At 57.5% G+C, this 19,949-nt stretch overlaps 1 protein-coding gene across 1 annotated transcript in view; it reads left to right on the top strand.

The window, feature by feature from the left end:
• The window catches only part of HTRA3 (HtrA serine peptidase 3), a 29,886-nt gene extending 18,163 nt beyond the window's left edge, over positions 1–11,723 (top strand). Inside the window, exons 4-9 of the mRNA XM_006075851.4 lie at positions 286–480; positions 1,967–1,999; positions 2,938–3,052; positions 7,154–7,202; positions 8,920–9,015; positions 10,613–11,723. Coding sequence (XP_006075913.1) covers positions 286–480; positions 1,967–1,999; positions 2,938–3,052; positions 7,154–7,202; positions 8,920–9,015; positions 10,613–10,778 — 654 coding nt within the window. The 3' untranslated portion in view covers positions 10,779–11,723. The remainder of the gene's footprint in view (positions 1–285; positions 481–1,966; positions 2,000–2,937; positions 3,053–7,153; positions 7,203–8,919; positions 9,016–10,612) is intronic.
• Positions 11,724–19,949: the final 8,226 nt, after the last annotated feature.

Here is a 19,949-nt window from a genome sequence, read left to right as displayed (position 1 = left end):
GCCCAGCCAGACCTCTCTGTGTCCTCCCTGACGTGGACCCTGTGGCTTGCCTTGGGAGACCTGTGGTCGCTGGTGGGCTGAGCCCCTGCTCTGCGAATGCCAGCCCTGGGTCTGGTGGCCCCCAAGGGTCAGCCAGCCTTGCTTTGGCCTGCACCCTGATGGCTCTGTCCAACTGCTCCGGGGACCACGCTGCCGGGGGCCTGGACATAATTTGGCTCTGGTCCCACCAAAGGCCCACCACTGAGCTTCCCTTCCCGTGTCCTCCCCACCTCCTCCCACACCCAGAAAAAGCTCCCGGCGCTGCTGCTGGGCCACTCGGCAGACCTGCGGCCCGGCGAGTTCGTGGTGGCCATCGGCAGCCCCTTCGCCCTGCAGAACACGGTGACCACCGGCATCGTCAGCACAGCCCAGCGGGATGGCCGGGAGCTGGGCCTCCGGGACTCAGACATGGACTACATCCAGACGGACGCCATCATCAACGTGAGTCCGCACAGCGGCCTCAAGACCGGTCCCCGGAGCCCCGCCCCGGAGCCCCGCCCCGGAGCCCCGCCCCGGAGCCCCGCCCCGGAGCCCCGCCCCGGAGCCCCGCCCCGGAGCCCCGCCCCGGAGCCCCGCCCCGGAGCCCCGCCCCGGAGCCCCGCCCCGGAGCCCCGCCCCGGAGCCCCGCCCCGGAGCCCCGCCCCGGAGCCCCGCCCCGGAGCCCCGCCCCGGAGCCCCGCCCCGGAGCCCCGCCCCGGAGCCCCGCCCCGGAGCCCCGCCCCGGAGCCCCGCCCCGGAGCCCCGCCCCGGAGCCCCGCCCCGGAGCCCCGCCCCGGAGCCCCGCCCCGGAGCGCCCTTCTATCTTTCCAATATGTCCACTGCTGGAAAGAGCGCCCTTCTATCTTTCCACTATGTCCACTGGTGGAAAGTTCTTTCTTTACATTAAGTGCAGCTCTGACTCCCGGGACTTCTGCCCGTGGGCACCAGGCTGGACCTCTCAGTCTCAGAGGCCGCAGCCCTGATCCGGGACAGTCCTTCAGAGTCGTAGAGATGCAGCCAAGACCTGAGAAATATCTTTGCCTAAATCACACACCCCGTCAACATCATTGCCATTATTATTGCTGCTACTGTTATTATCCTATTGGATGCCACCTCTTACATTCACAAAGCCCTTTGTCCAGACACCCAGCGCCCGCCACCTCTCTGCTTTACCATGGTTCGGAGAAGGCAATGGCACCCCACTCCAGTACTCTTGCCATGGGCGGAGGAGCCTGGTAGGCTGCAGTCCTTGGGGTCTCTAAGACTTGGACACGACTGAGTGACTTCACTTTCATTTTTCAGTTTTCATGCATTGGGGAAGGAAATGGCAACCCACTCCAGTGTTCTTGCCTGGAGAATCCCAGGGATGGGGGAGCCTGGTGGGCTGCCGTCTATGGGGTCGCACAGAGTAGGACACGACTGAAGCGACTTAGCAGCAGCAAACCCTCTTCTGGGAAGTGTTGGTCTATGAAAGATTTCTCGATGCCAGTGGGATGAGAAACAGTGCCCTGTCCTGCATCCACCAGGGAGGGTGGAGACATGGATGAGAGGCTGGAGGGAGCCCATGAGGTCTGGGCGGACAGTGCCGGCCAGCTCAGACCCCAATGATCAGAGACGGCCGTGCACTTGGCCACTGCGGGCCTCAGCCTTCTTGTCTGTGGAATGGGCACTGAGGCCTATTAAGCTTGTTGTGCTCAGTCGCTTCGGTCGTGTCTGACTCTTTGCGACCCCATGGACTGTAGCCGTCCAGGCTCCTCTATCCATGGAATTTTCCAGGCAAGAATAATGGAGTGGGTTGCCATTTCCTTCTCCATTCAACCCTGTTGGGGGAGGAAATTCAATTACATGTTTCTGGGCCGGGTGGATGTTAGTTTCTAAAGAAAAAGCTTCAGAAGCCGTCCGGGAGGGGAGGTGCAGGGCCCGGCTGATGTGCATTTCCTCCCTGCAGTACGGGAATTCCGGGGGACCGCTGGTGAACCTGGTGAGTGTCCCCTGGGGCAGAAGCCTCGGGTTTTCTGGGGCCCTGTTCACTCTGGGATGGGCGGCACAGCCTCGAGGGGGACTTGGGACCCAGAACATGGCACTCGTGCCTTCACACCCAACAATCTGGGGGCTCCGGAGGAGGATGCGACCCCAAGCATGTGCTGCCCCCAGGGGAGCTGATGCTGTCAGAGGAGCGAGACAGGTCTCAGAGCAGCAGGACCCAGTGCCTGTGGTGGGCCTGGGGCAGGGGACACGGGTCAGGGGCCGGTCCCCTCATCATCGTGTTGATGGGAGAGGAGCTGGGCTTGCCACGCACCTCTGGGGCTGGTGTCTGGGCTGTGTAAGGATAGACACAGGCGGGGTCCTGCAGGAGCGCTGGGGCAGGGGTGTCTGCCGGGCACCCCTGGGAGGAGCTGCGTCCAGGAGTGGGGTCTCAGGTGACAGATCAGGCCAAGCAGCACCCGCCTCCTGGCGGAGGAGGGCAAGACAGGGAGGGAGCCCAGCTCGAAAGGGGCAAACAGCGGAGGGTGCTGGGGGCTGCCCTGACCCTACGTCCCCCCACCCTGCTTCTCGAAAGAGGGGATAGAGGGTCCCCCAGTCCTCACCACGTTCCTCTTGGCTCTAGCCCCTCAGAAGGCTGGCTGGGGGCGTCCTCAGTCAGTAGACACAGCTTCTCGGGGGCAGACTGTAGCTTCCCAGGTGAACACTCTGCAGCGATGCAGCTAGGGGTCAGGTGTGGAGGCAAACGGCGGGAGAGGTGGGGGTCCCTGACTCAGACCTGGACCCTGGAGCACCTTTAGGGAGCTTCTCAGGGAGGGCGCTGACGGCCAGGGCCCCCCGTCTGGGAGCCGAGTCGCATGGACACACTGCTCTGCCACTGAGGGCAGTGGCCGCTTGGGCTCTCGGAGTGACCGCCTGCTCTGCTCTCCCGCCCAGGACGGTGAGGTCATTGGCATCAACACGCTCAAGGTCGCAGCCGGCATCTCCTTTGCCATCCCCTCAGACCGCATCACGCGCTTCCTCTCAGAGTTCCAGGACAAGACTGGCAAAGGTACGGAGCCCCCACTTGGGGTCAGGGACGCTGCCCCAGGGCTGAGCTCACGGCCTCCAGCAGGGCCAGGCGATCCCGCCATGCTCTGTGATGGCACCCACTGCCCAGCCCACCCTGATGTCCCAAGACCCCCACCGGGGATACCTCAGCCTCTCTCCCATCCTCTCCTCACCTCATGACGATGACCACCCCCACCCCTCTAGACAGTCCCCTCTGGCTGGGGATCATCCACCTCACCTCCCGCCTCCTAAGGTGGTGGCCCCTAGGTTTCACTCGTCTGAGCCACTCCATAGTTGCCAGACCCAGATAGAACTTCCTTCTATCCCATTAACCCATCTGCCCTCCCACCCACCAGCCCATCCACCTACTCACCAACCCACCCATCCATCCTTCCACCCACCGTCCCACCCACGCACCAACTCATCCATCCATCCACTCATCGCTTCATCTACCTATCTTTCCTTTGTACCTTCTTTTTCTTGCTTTCCTTCCTCCCATCCTTCCCTCTGTTCATTCATGCATCCACCCCACCCCCTGCATCTTTTTATCTATCTAGTTTTTGAGATGATGGTTTTCCTTATTCATCTTTTGATATGGTAAATTTCTTTGGTTGGTTTTATAATATTAAACTATCCTTGCATTCCTGGAATAAACCTCACTTAGTCATGATGTATTACCCTGTTTTATATATTGCTAGGTTTGATTTGCTGAAAGCATTTCAAGACTTTCCACATCTATCTTCATGAGGAATGTGGGTCTAGTTCTCTTTCTGGTTTTGGTGTTGGGATAATGAGTTAAGAAGTGGCTTAGGAAAAACATTTCCCCTGGCTGTCTCTTCTACTCTCCATTTTCTACTGCAGTGCTATTTTACTTCTGACACATCTGGTCAGCAATAAGTGGGGTTTCTCCCTGCCAAGCTGGGTGTCTTACAATTTAACTCAATTCTGACACTGCCTACCTGGAGATAGCATCAGACCCCACAAGTTAAGGGCTCAGTCCTATGACTGCACCCGGCCCTGCCTTCAGATGCCAGTTGCACACTGTGACTATAAATCAGAATTGCCCATGACTCCTTTCTTGGGTTGGATCGTTTGCTAGAGCAGGAAGACTGTTTTCTGAACAGATAACCAGTTTATTGTAAAGGATATGTCTCAGGAACAGCCTGATGAAGAGATTTGTAAGGCAAGGTGTGGGGGAAGGATGCGGAGCCCATGGTCTCTGGGTGCACCTCCACACAATCGCCAACCCTGAAGCTCTTCAAACCCATCTTTCTGGGATTTTGTGGTGACTGCATGACATAGGCATGGTTGACTAAGCTACTGTGTGTGTGTGTTAGTCCCTCTGTTGTGTTCGACTCTATGTGACCCCATGGACTGTAGCCCATCTACTGTTGACCGTAGCTTCTCTGTCCATGAGGTTCTCCAGGCAAGAATACCAGAGTGGATTGCCATGCCCTCCTCCTGGGGATCTCCTCGACCCAGGGATTGAAGCTGGGTCTCCTGCATTGCAGACGGACTCTACCATCTGAGCCACTAGGGAAGCCTCTGAATAAGTTATTAGCCACTGGCAATTGATTCAACCTCTAGTTCATCTGCTCTCCCCGAAGCAAGGCAGAGAAGGCTGAGGAGAAACGTGCCAATCCTCCAATTATGTGGTCAGTTCCCCTTGCAACCAACCGACACCCTTAGGGGCTTTCCAAAACTTACCTCATTAACATAAAGTCAAATGTGATTGAAAGGAACTTGTTGTGAATAACGAAAAGCCCTGTGAGAGTTAGACCATAAGGAAGGCTGAGCACCAAAAAAAAGGAAGAAGGCTGAGCACCAAAGAATTGATGCTTTCAAACTGTGGTGCTGGAGAAGACCCTTGAGAGTCCGTGGACAGCAAAGAGATCAAACCAGTCCATCCTTAAAGGAAATCAACAATGGAATATTCATTGGAAGGACTGATGCTGAAGCTAAAGCTTCAGTATTTTGGCCACCTGATGCAAAGAGCTGTCACATTGGAAAAGACCCTGATGTTAGGAAAGATTGAGAACAGGAGGAGAAGGGGATGACAGAGGATGAGATGGTTGGATGGCATCATTGACTCAATGAACGTGAGTTTGAGCAAACTCCAGGAGATGGTGAAGGACAGGGAAGCCTGGCGTGCTGCAGTCCATGGGATTGCAAAGAGTCGGACATGACTGAGTGACTGAACAACAATAACAATTTCACCTTTAGAGGTCTGGAACTATTTCAGGAGCTGTGAGAAAAAAATGTCCCTTAGAAATCTGATCACTTTGGGGAGGTACAAAAGTTTTAGGAGCTATGTGTTAGGAACCCTGGATGAAGACCAAAATATGTATACATTTCTTATTATTGGTCACAGTATCACAGAAATACTCACTCATTTTCAGTTTTCTAGAACCGTTTGTGTAGAACTGATATGGTATCTTCCTTAGGCATCCATTAGAATTCTCCTATAAGACCCTCTGGGCTTGAAGTTACTTTGTGGCAAGATTTTTAACTACTTCAATTTCTTTAATAGATGCGGGGCTATAAAAAGTTAGTCTCTCAGTCTTGTCTGACTCTTTGCAGTCCCATGGACTGTAGCCCACCAGGCTCCTCTGTCCATGGCATTCTCCAGGCAAGAATACTGCAGGGGATTGCTGTTCCCTTCTCCAGGGGATCTTCCTGACCTAGGGATGGAATCCAGGTCTCCTGCATCACAGACAGATTCTTTACTGTCTGAGTCACTAGGGAAGCCCATATAGGGCTATGGAGGTTATCTGTTGCTTCTTGAGTGAACTTTTGTAGTCTGAAATTTTCAAGAAATTTGTTCCGTTTACCTCAGTTGTCAAGTTTATTGAGATCTAGTTGTTCATATTAGTTCTCTTATCTTCTTAATACCTATAGAATCTGTAGTGATGCCACCTCTCCCATTCCTGATATTGATCATTTTGTGTCTTTTTTCCTGCTAATTAGTCTGGCTAAAAACGTATCAATTTTATTGATTACAAAAAATCAACTTTTGGTTTTCATTTATTTTCTCCACTTCTTCCATTTTCTATTTCTTTGATTTCTATTCTTTATTATTTCTTTTCTTCTGCCTACATTAGATTTCATTTGATCTTCTTTTTCTAGTTTTAAGGAGAAGGCTGATGTCACTGATTCGATATCTTTCTTTTTTTCTGATATTGGTACTTTAGTGCTATTAATTTCCCTCTAAGTACTGCTTTACCTCCATCCTGCGAAGTTTTGTACATTGTATTCAGTTTTATTTTTTCAATTTAAAATGCTTTCTAATTTCTCTTTTGATCTATTCCTTAAAGTTGGGTTATTTAGAAGTATGTATATTTACTTTCTAAGTTATTGTGAATCGTGTAGAGACCTTGTGGTTTAATTCCACTGTGGCCAGGGAGCACAGTTTTGTGATATGACATTTAAAAATGTGCTGAGACTGGTTTAGTGTTTGTTGCTGTTGTTCAGTCGCTCAGTCGTGTCCGGCTCTTTGTGACCCCACGGAATGCAGCACACCAGGCTTCCCTGTCCTTCACCATGTCTAGGGTTAGCCTATGCGAAGGTTGTTGTGGAGTCTAAGACACCTGCTAAGTCACAGGCTGGAGAAGCCGGGGCCACAGAGCTACCACCTTAGCCTTCTGTGTTTGTATTGCTCCAGCCAGGGGCCTGCCACGTTGTTAGAGCTCACTGGGTGTTATCAATTAATATTTGGTTTTTGGAGAGGGTAGGAGAAGGTGACCAGTTCAGATCAGAGCAAGGCGACTTGGGGAGCCTGTGGGATGGAGGCTGGGGCGGGTGGGTCCACTGTCCACTGGGGTCGGGTGGGGGGCCCAGCAAGAGAGCAGATGTCAGAGCTGATGTGGGTGAATGGTGCCCGATGATGAGGGAGGGCCCGAAGCCCCCAGATCAGAACCAGGGCCTTTCCCGGGCCCTCAGGAATAGCCACGTGGGGAGTGGTGCCTCTGGGCTCCTGAGGACACAGGGGCTGGGCTGGCCCCAGGGGCACAGCCCTTGCTGCCTCTGCTCCCTGCCCAGGCCCCTCAGGGAGCACTGAGGCCTCCACAGCGGCTCTAACCGAGTCCCGACGCTCTGTTTCTAGACTGGAAGAAGCGCTTCATCGGCATCCGGATGCGGACCATCACGCCAAGGTGAGTGTCTGAAGGATGCTGGCGCCCGCCGCCCCTCACCCCCACCCTTCTCCTGGGCCCTGGCCCCGGCGGGCCTGGCCACCAGCAGGTGCTCCCATGGACCAGACGCATCAGCCTTCTGAGCCTTTGCTCAGGTCAGTCCCTCGGCCTGGAACACCTTTCCCCCTCAGCCTGATCCAAAGGACTCCGTTCAGGTGCTCCTCCTCCGGGAAGCCTCCTAGATTAGTTTTCCTGGGGCTACCATAACAAATCACCCCAAGTTAGTGGCTTAAAACAACAGAAATCCTTTCTGTCAACAGTTCTGGAAGCCCTCAGTCCAAACTCAAGGGATCAATAGGGCTGCTCTCCCTGGATGCTTCAGGGAAGGGTCTTTCCTTGTGTCTCCCAGCTTCTGGTGGTTCTGGGTGTTTTGGGGGTTGTATTTGCATCACTACAAGCTCTGCCTTTCTCATTGCATGGTGGGCACGTAGCCCCCAGATTAGAGCCAGGATATCTCCCAGACTCTCAAGAGCAGCCACGTGGGGAGAGGTGACTCTGAGCGCCTGGTCACACAGGAGCTGGGCTGGTCCAAGGAGGGTGGCCCCTGCTGCCTTCTCCCTCTTCTTTCTCTGATAAAAACACCAGCCATTGGATTTCGGGACCACCCTAAGTCAGGCTGCTCTCATCTCGAGGCAAATCAGCCAAGTCGCTATGTCTAAACAAGGTCACATTCTGAGGCCTGAGCAGACTTGAATTCTGGGAAGGGGACACCATTCTCCCTGCCCGGAGGCCAGTTCAAGGGGAGGAGATGTCTCCTCTTCGGTTGCACAGCTGCGCTTCCCTCCCCAGCTTGCACTGGGTCCCCCGATGTGAGAGCTGCCCACCCCCAACCTTGGCCACGAGCTCTTTGTGAGCAAGGGCTGTGTCCTGCTCACCCCCAGGGCCGGGACTATAACAGAGCAGGTGTCTGCAAATTCTGAGGCATGAATTAGGGGAGGGGCTAGGGAAGAGGAGGGACAGGGAAGAAGGAAGGGAGGCCAAAGGGAAGAAAATGCAAAATCCAGGGGTTTGGAGAAGGAAGAGGTCACTGCGCTGGGGAGCTCTGGGGCTAACTCAGCTCATCTGAGGGACCCTCCCAACCACACAGTCCCTAAGATGACATTCCTTCCTGTGTCGGCAACCGTTCCTCTGGGGAGTAAATCTGAAAGCAATTTGGAATCAAAACCAGTGTGCCAATTTACCATCTAAAGGTGTTATTTTTCCCTTCCGTCCAGCCATCCATCCACCCGGCCTTCCGTCCAGCCGTCCGTTACACCATCCTTCCAGCCTTCTGTCTCTCCACGTTCACCCGTTGTCTGTTCATCCTCCTTCTGTCTGCCCGTCTATCCATCACTCTTTCCTTTCCTCCATCCCACCATCTGATCTCCCATCCCTCTTCCTTTCTTTCCCTCCTTACCCCTCCTCCTGCTCATCCTCTCGTCTGTCCGTCACTCTCCCCTCTCCACACTTCGAATCATCCACCCTCACTGAGATTTCTTTCGAGGAGCCCGAGCTGAGTGGGGGTCACAGACAAGAACCAGTGACAACCCAGAGTGGTCAGTGGCAGGCCACCGCAGCGTGGGGGCACAGAGGAGACTCCTCGTCCTGGGTGGAGGAGGGGACGAGGGGGCAGCTTTGTACTGAGGAGTGAGCTCAGAGGCCCAGAAGAAGTGCCTTAACGGTGGAACTGTCTTTTCAGTTTGGTGGAGGAGCTAAAGGCCAGTAACCCAGACTTCCCGGCAGTCAGCAGTGGGATTTATGTGCAAGAGGTTGTTCCGAATTCACCTTCTCAGAGGTAGGCTCCGCCCGAGGAAGCAAGGAGGCTGGGCGGGTGGGCTCGGGGCCTGGGCCGGACTTCACTGACCCTACATGACCTTGAGCTTCCTGGCAACGTGGTGTAATGTGAAAATGGCAGGCGGGATCCTGGCCAGTCCTCTAAGCTGGGCTCAGGCTGGAGGCCGAAGGCCGTCCCCTCCTTGGCCCAGAATGTCCTTCCCTTTGGGTCTGGAGAGAGAGTGTAGTGGACGTCCTCACCCTCAAGCTGAGAGCTGCATGCCAGCCTGACTCTCACCAGCCTTGGGGGTCAGCCTGGGTCTTTCCTGGCCAGTTTCCTCATCAGCAAAATGGGTATGATTCTGCCTACTCTTCCTCCCCCACGGGACACTGTCAAGATCAATTAGGGAACAAAGCCTTGCCTTCTCGGAACCTGAGGACAAGGGAAAGGTCGAATGTTGCAGCGTGGTGGGCTGAAGCAGGCCGTGCGGGGGGCGATGGCACGCATGATCCTGTGCCCTGGATCGGCGCTGAACAAGCGCCCGCCTCGCCTCGCCTCATCCCTGGCGTCCGTCTGTGCAGTGGGTGGGCTCCTTTGGATCCTGCTCCTAAAGTGTAGCTTCAGGAGCAAGAAGTGGCCCATGTAGGGTCTGGGACCCCTCTGGGGGGGCGAGTGGAGCCAGGCAGGAGGGTATCCCAGCCCCTTCAACCCAACAGGACCCGTTTTCTCTGTTTTGTGTGCTGGGCTGGAAGACGCAGATCCCTGGAGTCTTCCTGCCCTGAACACAGCACGCGTGCTCAGCCCACAGCCGCCGTGCAGTAAAAATTGTCGAGATACAGATCTGTGATGCCAAAGAGTAATCACCCCCAACTCAGGCTCTCTATTTGGGGGTGCTGGGGCAGCAGGCAGGCGTCAGGGAGAGTGGCCACACGCAGGGTGCCCTGGACAGGGGAGCTTGGTGGCGACAGTGGCTGCGGCTGACCCAGGCTGGGTCGTGAGCTGGGCGTTCCTGGTGCGTCCCCTCAGGGGCTCCTCACCGCAGCCTACGAGGTGTGGGCTCTCATCCCATTGCTCAGATGGGAAGAATGAGCCTTGACGCAGCCAGTCGTCTGAGGTCACGCAGCTAGCCCGTGTGGATCTGGGTCCTGTCACCCGCGAACCTGACCTCGGTGCCACTCTGCCTGCCCTCTGGATGGAGCGGAAGGTCACGGCAAGTCAGGTGCAGAAGGGGGCGGCCTCGCTCATTCCAGCCCTGACTGGAAAGTCTTAGGGACTGCAGCAGTGGTGGAATCAATACCCTGGGCCTCGCTGTAATTTGCCACGAGTGTCCCCACCCAGGGCTGCAGCGGCGGGCACAGGCTCACGGAGCCGCGCCCTCGGCCCAGGTGGGGAGGCCACAGCCAGAACATGACTCCATTCCCCCTGCTGTACAGAAAAGTCAACCAACAAAGCGTTAGCCAGTGGTTGGACAGTGGCCTCTGCCCGGGGTGAGAGCCTGGCGGTCAGGACCCTGTTCTCACCTGTAGAAATGACTTCCCTTAAACCTGTGGCTGTTAGAGGCACCCAGGCCCCGGCCTCTTGGGGATGAGCTGTGACCGCCTCTCTCTCCCGTTGGCAGGGGGGGCATCCAGGATGGAGACATCATCGTCAAGGTCAACGGGCGGCCCCTGGCCGACTCGAGCGAGCTGCAGGAGGCCGTGCTGACCGAGTCCCCCCTGCTGCTGGAGGTGCGGCGCGGCAATGAGGACCTGCTCTTCAGCATCGCGCCCGAGGTGGTCCTGTGAAGGTGGGGCCGTCTCCCCCAGCCCCGCCCATCGCCAAGGACCGGGGCCCGCAGGCCGGCTCCCTCCAGAGCCGCTGCCCCCGCGGGATCAGGACGAAGGACCCGGGTCGGTCCTCAGCACAGCCAGCGGACTCTTCCCGGCATCCAGGACCGGAGCCACAGGCTGGCTGGGCTTCACCGGGGGCCCGCATCTCAGCCGCGTCACAGTGCCCCCACGCCACCCCCAAATGCTCCGGGGGGCCCCCACATTCCCAGATCTAGAAGACTCTCGTATTCCCCCCAAAGCCCCTCCTCTCTCCCACCTTCCTGCCTTTGCACCCATCCGTAGGGTACTTCTCTGTAAACGCCTGCCGTTCCTTCCCCACCCGCACCTCCCCAGCTCTCGCTGATCAGGTCTCAGGCCCCCAGCCTCCTCCTCTCCCTGGGGTGCCCCTCTGCCCCCCACAGCACAGCGCCCATCACCTTAAATGACCAGGGCTGTCTGCCTGGCTCACCTGCCCCCACTGAGGAGTCCAGTGTGGTGGGTCTGGCCGGAAGCTGGCACTGTGAAGCATCCCCTGATGACCTAGCCGAGCCCTAGGGCTTGGCGACCAGCCCCGGCCTCCCAGGTGGGAGAGAAGCAAGCAGAGAGAGAGCAGAGGGTGTCTCCCACCCCCACCTCCCGGGAGGCTGGCCTGTCCTCCCGGAGAAGACCCTGGGGTGGGGTGGGGACTGCGGAGGAAGCTGGGACCCGCGGGCAAGGGGAGGCGAGGACTGAGCCGCTGGCCTCCCCAGCTGTTCTGCGGGTAGCGGGGACTCATGGCATCCCCAGGAGCTCAGGTGGCCCCCTCTCGGTGGGGAGCCTGTTTCCAGGTGACTCCGTGAGCTCCCCAGTGCAGTCTGGTCCCCGAGTTGCTTGTACTGTATGTTTCTCTACTGTATGGAAATTAAAGTTTACAAGCACGTGGTTCTGGGCCAGCAAGGGCGCATCTGGGGCCCCCTGCCTGCTGCTGCACGGTTCCTCCTGACCCAGAGCCTACCCGTCCATCAGCAGGCACAGAGATGGCGGCGGGGTCCACCGCCCAGAGCAGCGCCTGAGCATCGCCATGCCCCAGCCGCCCCACCCTCAGCCCCAGGCTCCCCACTTTGACTCCTGGCCCCTGGTCCCCAGCAAGATGCCTCCCTCCCCATTGCAGGAGCCTCTCCCCCGACACAGGAGGGTCCTGAGACCACCTACCTCCTGGCAGTGGGCTCCTGGCCGCTTGGAGAGGTGTCTGGCTGGCAACGGCGAGCCACCGAGCGTGCAGTGCATGCCCGGTCAGGCCGTCGGGTGAAGTCTCCCTCTGTCATCTTCACTCCAGACCACCCAGCAAGGGCGCTCGTGGCAGAACCGGGGAGGGCGGGGCAAAGCCAGCTGCCCAGGACCCCAGCGGGGGCTGCCGGCAGGGACCGAGAGCTGTGAAGTCGCCCAGAGCCCGCCCCCAGGGTCGCGTGAGTGGGAGGCTGAGGGGCGCTGATCCGGGCTGAGAAGGAGAGCCCAGCCCGGAGTTCTGGACCACCGTCCTGGAAAGATGGAGCCCCCTTTGGTCCAAACCTCTCAGAGCAGCAGGGCCTGCCCCCAGCCGGCCTCTGTGTGACCACAGCCAGCTTGTCACTCAGGGCTGGGGGGGAACTACAGACTTCACTCTTTCCCAGCTCCGAAAGCCTGAGATTCGACAGGTCCAAACTTAAATGACCTGCCAAGGGGGCTAATTTTAGGAGCTAGCCTCGGATGGCCACGGTGGTGGCTGGAATCCCGCTCAGTACCTGGAGGGACTCATGGGAGATGGGCCCGGAGGGCGGGGGGCTGGAAGGGCTGAGTGGGGCTGATGTGGCCACAGGCCGGCTGGACAAATGGGGTGGGAGGTGGATAGGGAATCAGACTGAAGAGCTCTCAGCACCCACAGCCATGAAAGAACCCGAGACCGTCTGGTGACGCCGTGACCCCATTCACCATCCTAGTTTTGCGGTCCCGGGGTCAGATGATCACAGAACTGAGCACACTCCCCACCCCCAGGCCATGTCTAGGGCCTGCTGTGGAAGGAGGGGGCCGGCACAGAGGCCACCCTGCAAGAAGCCTCCCAGCCCCACCATGCAGTGGTCCCTGCCACCCACCGGCCAGCCTACCCCCTTGCCCTGTCCACCCTGAGCCGACTCCTATCACAGCCTGCCCTGCGGCCAGCGTTCTCCGAAACGGAGCCTGGCCCAGCCCCTACTGTGGGACCTCGCAGCCAGCCCCCATACCCCTCGCCCACCCAGGATGGACCAGACCATCCTCACAGAGCAGGCCTGTGCCATCGCACCCCCCCTGCCCCTTCCCCCGCCCACTGCCCAATCTGGAGCAGTCGTGATGCCCAGGGTTGGTCCACTTGCTGAGGTCTCTGCTCTCACCGGCCCCAGGCGGCCCCCTGCTTTGCGCATCCACAATGGTGCACAGAGGTTGGTCCTTGTTCTCCATCTCTGGCCCCCTGTCGGTGTGCCCAGCGGCCACGTGGTCCTCACTGGGGATAGGGAGCCCAGGGAGCAAGGGCAGCTGTCCAGGTCAAGGCCGCTGGTCTGGGGGCCTGGGCTTGGGTGGACAATGAGCTGGAAGTAGGGCACTAAGAGCGGAGCCTTGGACTTGAGCGGGGCCAGGCGTCTGACAGGGCTCTGGGGCCCACAATCAAGGGGGTCAGTTCAATTCCTGGTGAGAGCTGCTTCCTGGCCTGGCAGAGGCTGCTGATGGCCCTATGCCCAGGAGGCAGGGGTAGGGGTGGAGAGCTGGCAGGAGAGGACTGGAGTCCTTCCTACATGGGTGGCAAGCCCACCGTGAAGTTATCCACCTTGTCTAACCCTGCTCGCTCCCCCAAGGCCTCGCCTCCACTTCCCATGACGCTGAGGGTAGGGAGGGCTTCCGCTTGTGAAATTGGGGTACACGATCCAGTCCTTAGCGCAGCGGCGCAAGTGTGGGGAGGAATGGAGCGGGGAAGGAGAGAAGCAGACAGGCCTGCGGGTGTTGTGCTGGAGGGATTGGGGTGACGCCGCCGGCTGAGCCCCTCTGTAGAGCTGTGCAGGTGGAGAGCTGGTGGCAGTGGTGGTCCCACCTGCCCTCCTTGCAGGGGTGGAGTTAGTGTCTCCTGGGCCCAGAGGGGACCCCTAGGCTCCAGAGGGAGCCCTGAGCCCAGAACTGTCCCTTGCAGCTGCAGGCGTCCTCAGAGGTGAGGGTGCAGGGGGGACATGGCCAGCCGCTCCCGCCTGAGACTTGGAGAGACAGACAGCAGGGTGCCCAGCACCTGCCCAGAGGTCCAGCAGTGTCAAGTACTTGCAAGTGCCCAGGATGGGTCACCGGCGCCCTCCGGGCATTTTCCAGAACCATCTTCCCCTGAGGTGTGGCGCTGGGGTGCCCCAGGCTCCCTGACATGGCCTCTGCGGGTGTCGATGATGACCAGCCCATCAGCATCGCCTCCCCCTTCCACCAGCACTCGGAAACCCTCGTGTTTGGAGAAGAGTCATGACTGTGGCCCCAAAGGGGCGGTGCTGAGGCCCATCTGACCCCAAAGCCGCTTTGCTGCAGAAAGTGTCAAATTAAATGTCGCACAGGGGGGCTTCCCTGGCGGTCCAGTGGTTAGGAATTGGCACTTTCACTTAGGGAGCAAGAGGCCAGTCCCTGGTCAGGGAACTAAGGTCTGCAAGCCCTGTGTGTAGTCAAAAAAAAAAAAAAAGAAAAAAGAAAAAAAAAATCACAAAGGAGGTTCCTTACTCACAGTCTGGCCCCAGAGTGCTCAAAATATCACTTCATATCCGGTCACTTCCTGCACCAGGCCCTGGGGGACAGGGATACCCGGCCCTCCGCGACCTCAGGCCATCTGTGTGTGAAATGGGAGGTGGGATGCGAGGGTCTCAGCTCAGGCCCAGGCTGGGGTCTCAGCTCAGCCCTTTGCTGCCTGTCTGCGGGCGCCCTTGACTTTGTGCTTCAGCCTTCGGGGAGGCCCATGGATACCACCTCTGGGGCGGAGGGACCCCTTGCCTGAGGCTGGGGGCGGCCTGCTCACCTGCCCCTGGGCTGGCTCTGCAGCAGCAGGCTCTGTGGGGGTCAAGGCCTCCGACCCCCACTTGCCACTCAGCTCCGACCACCCCCAGCCAGGCAGATCTGGCCTCTCCACAGCTGTTTCAGCGGCTCCTGGTGAAAAACAACTTTGTCAGAGCCCGCCAGCTGCCGCCTGAGCCATTGTGCAACCCTCAGGCTCCTGACGCAAGCCCTCCACCCCCCTGCTCTGCGTCCTGGGAGCTACAAACAGGGTTCTGAGACAGTCAGAAGCACCCGCCCCCACTTCTGGCTTTGGGATTTCCACCCCCTCCAAAACACCTGGATCTCTAGATGGACTGGATCTCTAGATGGACTGGATCTCTAGATGGACTGGATCTCTAGATGGACGGGGCTGGAAGGCGTCATCACAGCTTCCCTGGTTCGAACAACCCATTGCACAGAGGCCAAAACTGAGGCCCGGAGGGGAGAAGGACATGGGGTCACGCGTGAGCCAGGGACTGGCTCCTGCAGGGCACAGGGCTGAGCCAGAGCAGACAGCTGTGGCCGCAGCTGCAGCCGGACTAGCATCCATCTGTCCGAGTGTGTTGGGCCTGGGCCGGGAGCTCCAGGATCCGGCGTTCCGGGGGTGGATGGCTGTTGTTCCTGTGAGCTATGGACCTGCAGGGCATCCTCCTCCCCTCCCCCTCTGGGATTAGTGAATCCAGGGCACAGTGACCAAAGATGGACGTTCTGGAATGGGTCAGATGCAAGGGAAACAGCAGGGGGTCTGGCACGGCTGCCCCAGCCTGGAGCAGCGGCGCCTGGGGGGACGGCTGGGGCCCGCCTGCCACACTGCCCAGCTCTGAGTCCCGCCTCCTGTCCACACTGCCCCTCCCCCCACAGGCTTGGATGCTCGTCTCCTTTCTTGCTGCCCCCGTGGCTGCCCTGACATCGGTCCACAATTCTCAAGTCTTTCGGGGTCTGGCTCTGCTCTCATCTATGCTTTCCCCGCCTCTGTGGAAGCTGCCCTACTCCCGGGACGTTGTCCAGGCTGCTCTGTGTCTGCTTCTTTCTACTGACCATCTTCTCCGTGATGGGCTGAGAAGTGGTCTCCAAAGTGTCCACATCATAGCCCCAGGGAACCTGTCATGTCAGCTCCCCTGGCCCAAAGGAGCTTGCAGGTGTGATCCGATGTAAGATCCTGGATTCTCCGGGGCCGGGGCACGTGACCACAGGGTCCTTAGAGAAAGAGGCAGGAGGGTCAGACAATGGACATGAGGTCGGGGTGACTTGGGGAAGGGGCTGAAGACTGTGGGTGCCTCTGGAAGCTGAAAATGAGGTCTCCCCTGGAGACCCCCAGCAGAACTCGCCCCACCCACACCTGGACTTCAGCGGTGACCCTGACCCTGAGCACCGTGACAGTCAGTGGCTTTGTTCAGTCAGCGTACTTGTGATCCCTGAGGGCAGGAACCCCAAAGCATCCTGGAAGCCCATCCACCTCTCCTGCATCCCGCCTGTCCATTGATCAGCTCCACGCCTACCGCTTCCTACCCCGGAAGGCCGGCTCCAGGATCAGGTGAACCGTGAACGTCTCTGAAGTTCAGTGCCCACAGCAGAGCAGGTGCTTGGGGAGAACCCTCCTGGGCCCACGCTTGCCGCATCACTGCAGACCAGACCCCCAGTTCCACACCAAGGAAGACTAGGTGCCAGGGGCGGCACCTGGGGAGGGGAGGGCACCGCCTTCCTCTTTGCCGCACATTTCTCTGAACCCCAGGAGCAAGCACCGCTCCCCCCACCGCAGGCGTCGTTGCACAGGGAGAAGGCCACGTGCTGTCCCTTTATCACCAAGCCAGGCCCGATACCCGCCGCAGCCTCCAGGGACACCCCCTGGCCAGGCGAGCCTCCAGGGGGAACGGACCCTCCTCCTCACCCCCGCCAGCCCCAGCCTCTGCCCCGTTCCCTCCCCCCGCTTCAAAGGAGACCCCCACTCTGGGCCCTCACCCACTGATTGCCCAAGTCCTCTCAGACGTCCTGACCCCCTGTACCCCTGGGCTCTCCAAGCCCAGGCAAACACAGCCAGGAGGTACAGAACGTGCCCACTGCATGCGTGACCTTGCACACAGCACACATGTGAATACACACACGGGCACGTGTGTGTGCACACATAGCACACATGACTGCACACAGCACACACGTGAATACACAGGTGTGTTTGCACACACAGCACACATGACTGTGCATACACACATGAATACACACACAACCACATATATGAGCACACACAGCACACACTCACTGCACACATTACTATGCACATGGCACACAGGTGAATACACACACGTGTGTGTGCACACACAGCCACATGACTATGCACACAGCACACAGGTGAATACACACATGTGTGTGTGTGCACACAGCACACATGACTATGCGTACAGTGCACACGTGAGTACACACATGTGTGTGCGCGCGCGCAGCCCACCCTTCTCCCCGTTGCCCTGCCCGCCGGCGTGCCGTGCTGCTGTACACAACTCCTTTCATACCACACGTCATCTTACGCCCACCTTTCTTGGATTCAATGTCGTCTTCCTTTATCATTTCTTTTTCATTTTCTTTGAAATGTTTCCTCAAGTGAATGTTTTCTGAAAGAAGCACAAGGTGTGAAAGGAGAGCTGACATGCTTGAAATGTTTTAATTTTTTCAAAAATTTTTTCCCCGTGAAGTGTGACACAGACAGGAAAGGGCCCACGCCCACGGTGGAGTGTACCATCCGAAGACAAAGCCACACCACCCTCCCACGGCCGAGTCAAGAGCAGAACCCCGCCAGCCCCAGACCGCCTGCAGCCCCCTGCTTGATGCCCCCTCCTCCCCTCACGTTGTGGCCACTGTTTCCACCCCTTGCTTTAAAGTCTTACCTCCTCCGTCTGCGTCACTCAGCGCGAGGTGAGTTTTGCCTGCACCTTTCACTATTCAAATGGGATCCCACCACGTGTCCCCACTGGTGTCTTCAGCGGAATATTGTGTTGTGAGTTTCCTCCACAGTAGCTACCGATGCTCATCGTTGTAGAGTGTCTGGTCCATGAGTTCCGGCCTCCTGGTGATGGACACCCAGGCTGCTCACAGCTCAGAGGCGTGCCCACCCCCGGCCCCAGGCCACGCAGCCCTGAGCATCTGTGTGAGTGTGTGTCTCTGATGACTTGGCATTCGTTTCTGTTGGGTGCATTTCTAGGAGTAAAAACTTCAAGGTCTTTGGGTGCATAGATATCCCCTCTGGGTAGAAATACAAGCTTTTCAAAGTGGTTTTACTAACTTGCGCTCCCCCACCGTGTGTACGAGGGTTCCTGCTGCTTCACACCCTCAGAGGCGCTTGATGTGGTCAGCTTTGAATGGGAGGTATTCTGTGGCCACGGAGCCATGGCTGTGGGTTTCCGCCTGTGACTTCGAGAGTCCTGGGAGGCAGGGCAGCTCTGCCAGCATGGCTGGTCGATTAGAGTCCTCTCTGGTGCAGGGCCTGTCTCTTCCTGCCTGGTAGTCTCTAGAATGGCCTTTTCCTCATCGCTTGGTGGTTCCTTTACGCCCCTTAGAAACGAGCTCGTTTGTCTTTTTTGTGCTGAAAATACCTTCCCCGTCTCTGTAGTTTGCATTTCCACTCTTGAAATGGTGTGCTTTGATAAAGAGAAGGCTTTGTTTTAATAGCCCAATTTACCCATCTTTTCCTTCCTAGCTACTGGCACTTATTGTCTCTGTGCCTATTTATTTATTGGCTTCACTAGGTCTTTGGAAGAAAAGTTATGACCAACCTAGACAGCATATTAAAAAGCAGAGACATTATTTTTCCAACAAAGGTCCGTCTAGTCGAGGCTATGGTTTTTCCAGTAGTCATGTATGGAGGTAAGTGTTGGACAATAAAGAAAGCTGAGCGCAGAAGAACTGATGCTTTTGAACTGTGGTGTTGGAGAAGACACTGGAGAGTCCCTTGGACTGCAAGGAGATCCAACCAGTCCATCGTAAAGGAAGTCAGTCCCGGGTGTTCATTGGAAGGACTGATGTTGAAGCTGAAACTCCAATACTTTGGCCACCTGATGCGAAGAGCTGACTCATTTGAAATAGATCCTGATGCTGGGAAAGATTGAAGGCGGGAGAAGGGGACGACAGAGGATGAGAAGGTTGGATGGCATCACCAACTCAGTGGACATGAGTTTGAGTAAACTCTAGGAGTTGGTGATGGACTGGGAAGCCTGGCGTGCTGCAGTCCATGGGGTTGCAGAGTCGAACACGACTGAGCGACTGAACTGAACTGACATCTACTTGGCTACATGCAGGTTTTTCCCAGTTGCAGCGAGCAGGGGCTGCCCTTGGTTGTGGTCCACGACTTCCCACGGCGTTGACGTCTCCTGTTGCAGGGCACAGGCTCCAGGCACACGGGCTCAGCAGTCGTGGCACTCGGGCTTAGTTGATCCACCGCATGTGGGATCTTCCCCTAGCTAGTACTTTTTAATGCCTGATTTAGAAAGAATCTTCCTACCTTGGGATCTCTACCTTCCTGAAGTTTATTATCTTACATTTAAATGCATAACCCAGCTGGAACTGCCTTTCGTGTGTGATGCAAAGGAGGGGTCAAGTCAAGTTGACTTTTTCCATCTGGACATCTGGAGATATCACCGTCCCATAAAAGGCAATTCTTTCCCCATTGTCAGAACGCAGGCTCCCATATGTGCACACTATAGGGTCAAGCATACCCAAGTGGAAGCGTTTACACACATGGGGTCTGAGGCTGGGTCCCCCAGGGGCTGAGCCTGAGCCCCGGATTGAGGTGCAGGTGACCCCCGGGAGCACTGCAGGGAGTGCGGACTTGAGACAGGTCAGGACAGGAAAAAGCCAAGAAGCTGGTGATTTCGGGGGCACCTGGGGTGCGATCCTACTGGGGGAGGAGGGGGAAGGGGAAGGAGGAGGGGGAGGCTCCTGTCTGAGCCTCCGTTTTCTCGTCTGTGAAATAGGATCGTTATGTCCGTCTCATGAGGTGGTTATGTGGCTTGAGAGAGGCTGCAGGTGGAGCAGCAGCCAGCCCACAGTGGGATGCAGTAACTAGGGGCCATCATGATTGTGTGTTCCTGAGATGGTCCAAACTCCCTGTTTCCACCTCCAACG

This window comes from Bubalus bubalis, chromosome 7 (genome assembly GCF_019923935.1).
Source record: "Bubalus bubalis isolate 160015118507 breed Murrah chromosome 7, NDDB_SH_1, whole genome shotgun sequence".
In the NCBI taxonomy this organism is placed as follows: Eukaryota; Metazoa; Chordata; class Mammalia; order Artiodactyla; family Bovidae; genus Bubalus; species Bubalus bubalis.
The sequence above is the reverse complement of the archived record's forward strand: the minus strand, read 5'-3'. Positions and strand labels throughout refer to the sequence as shown.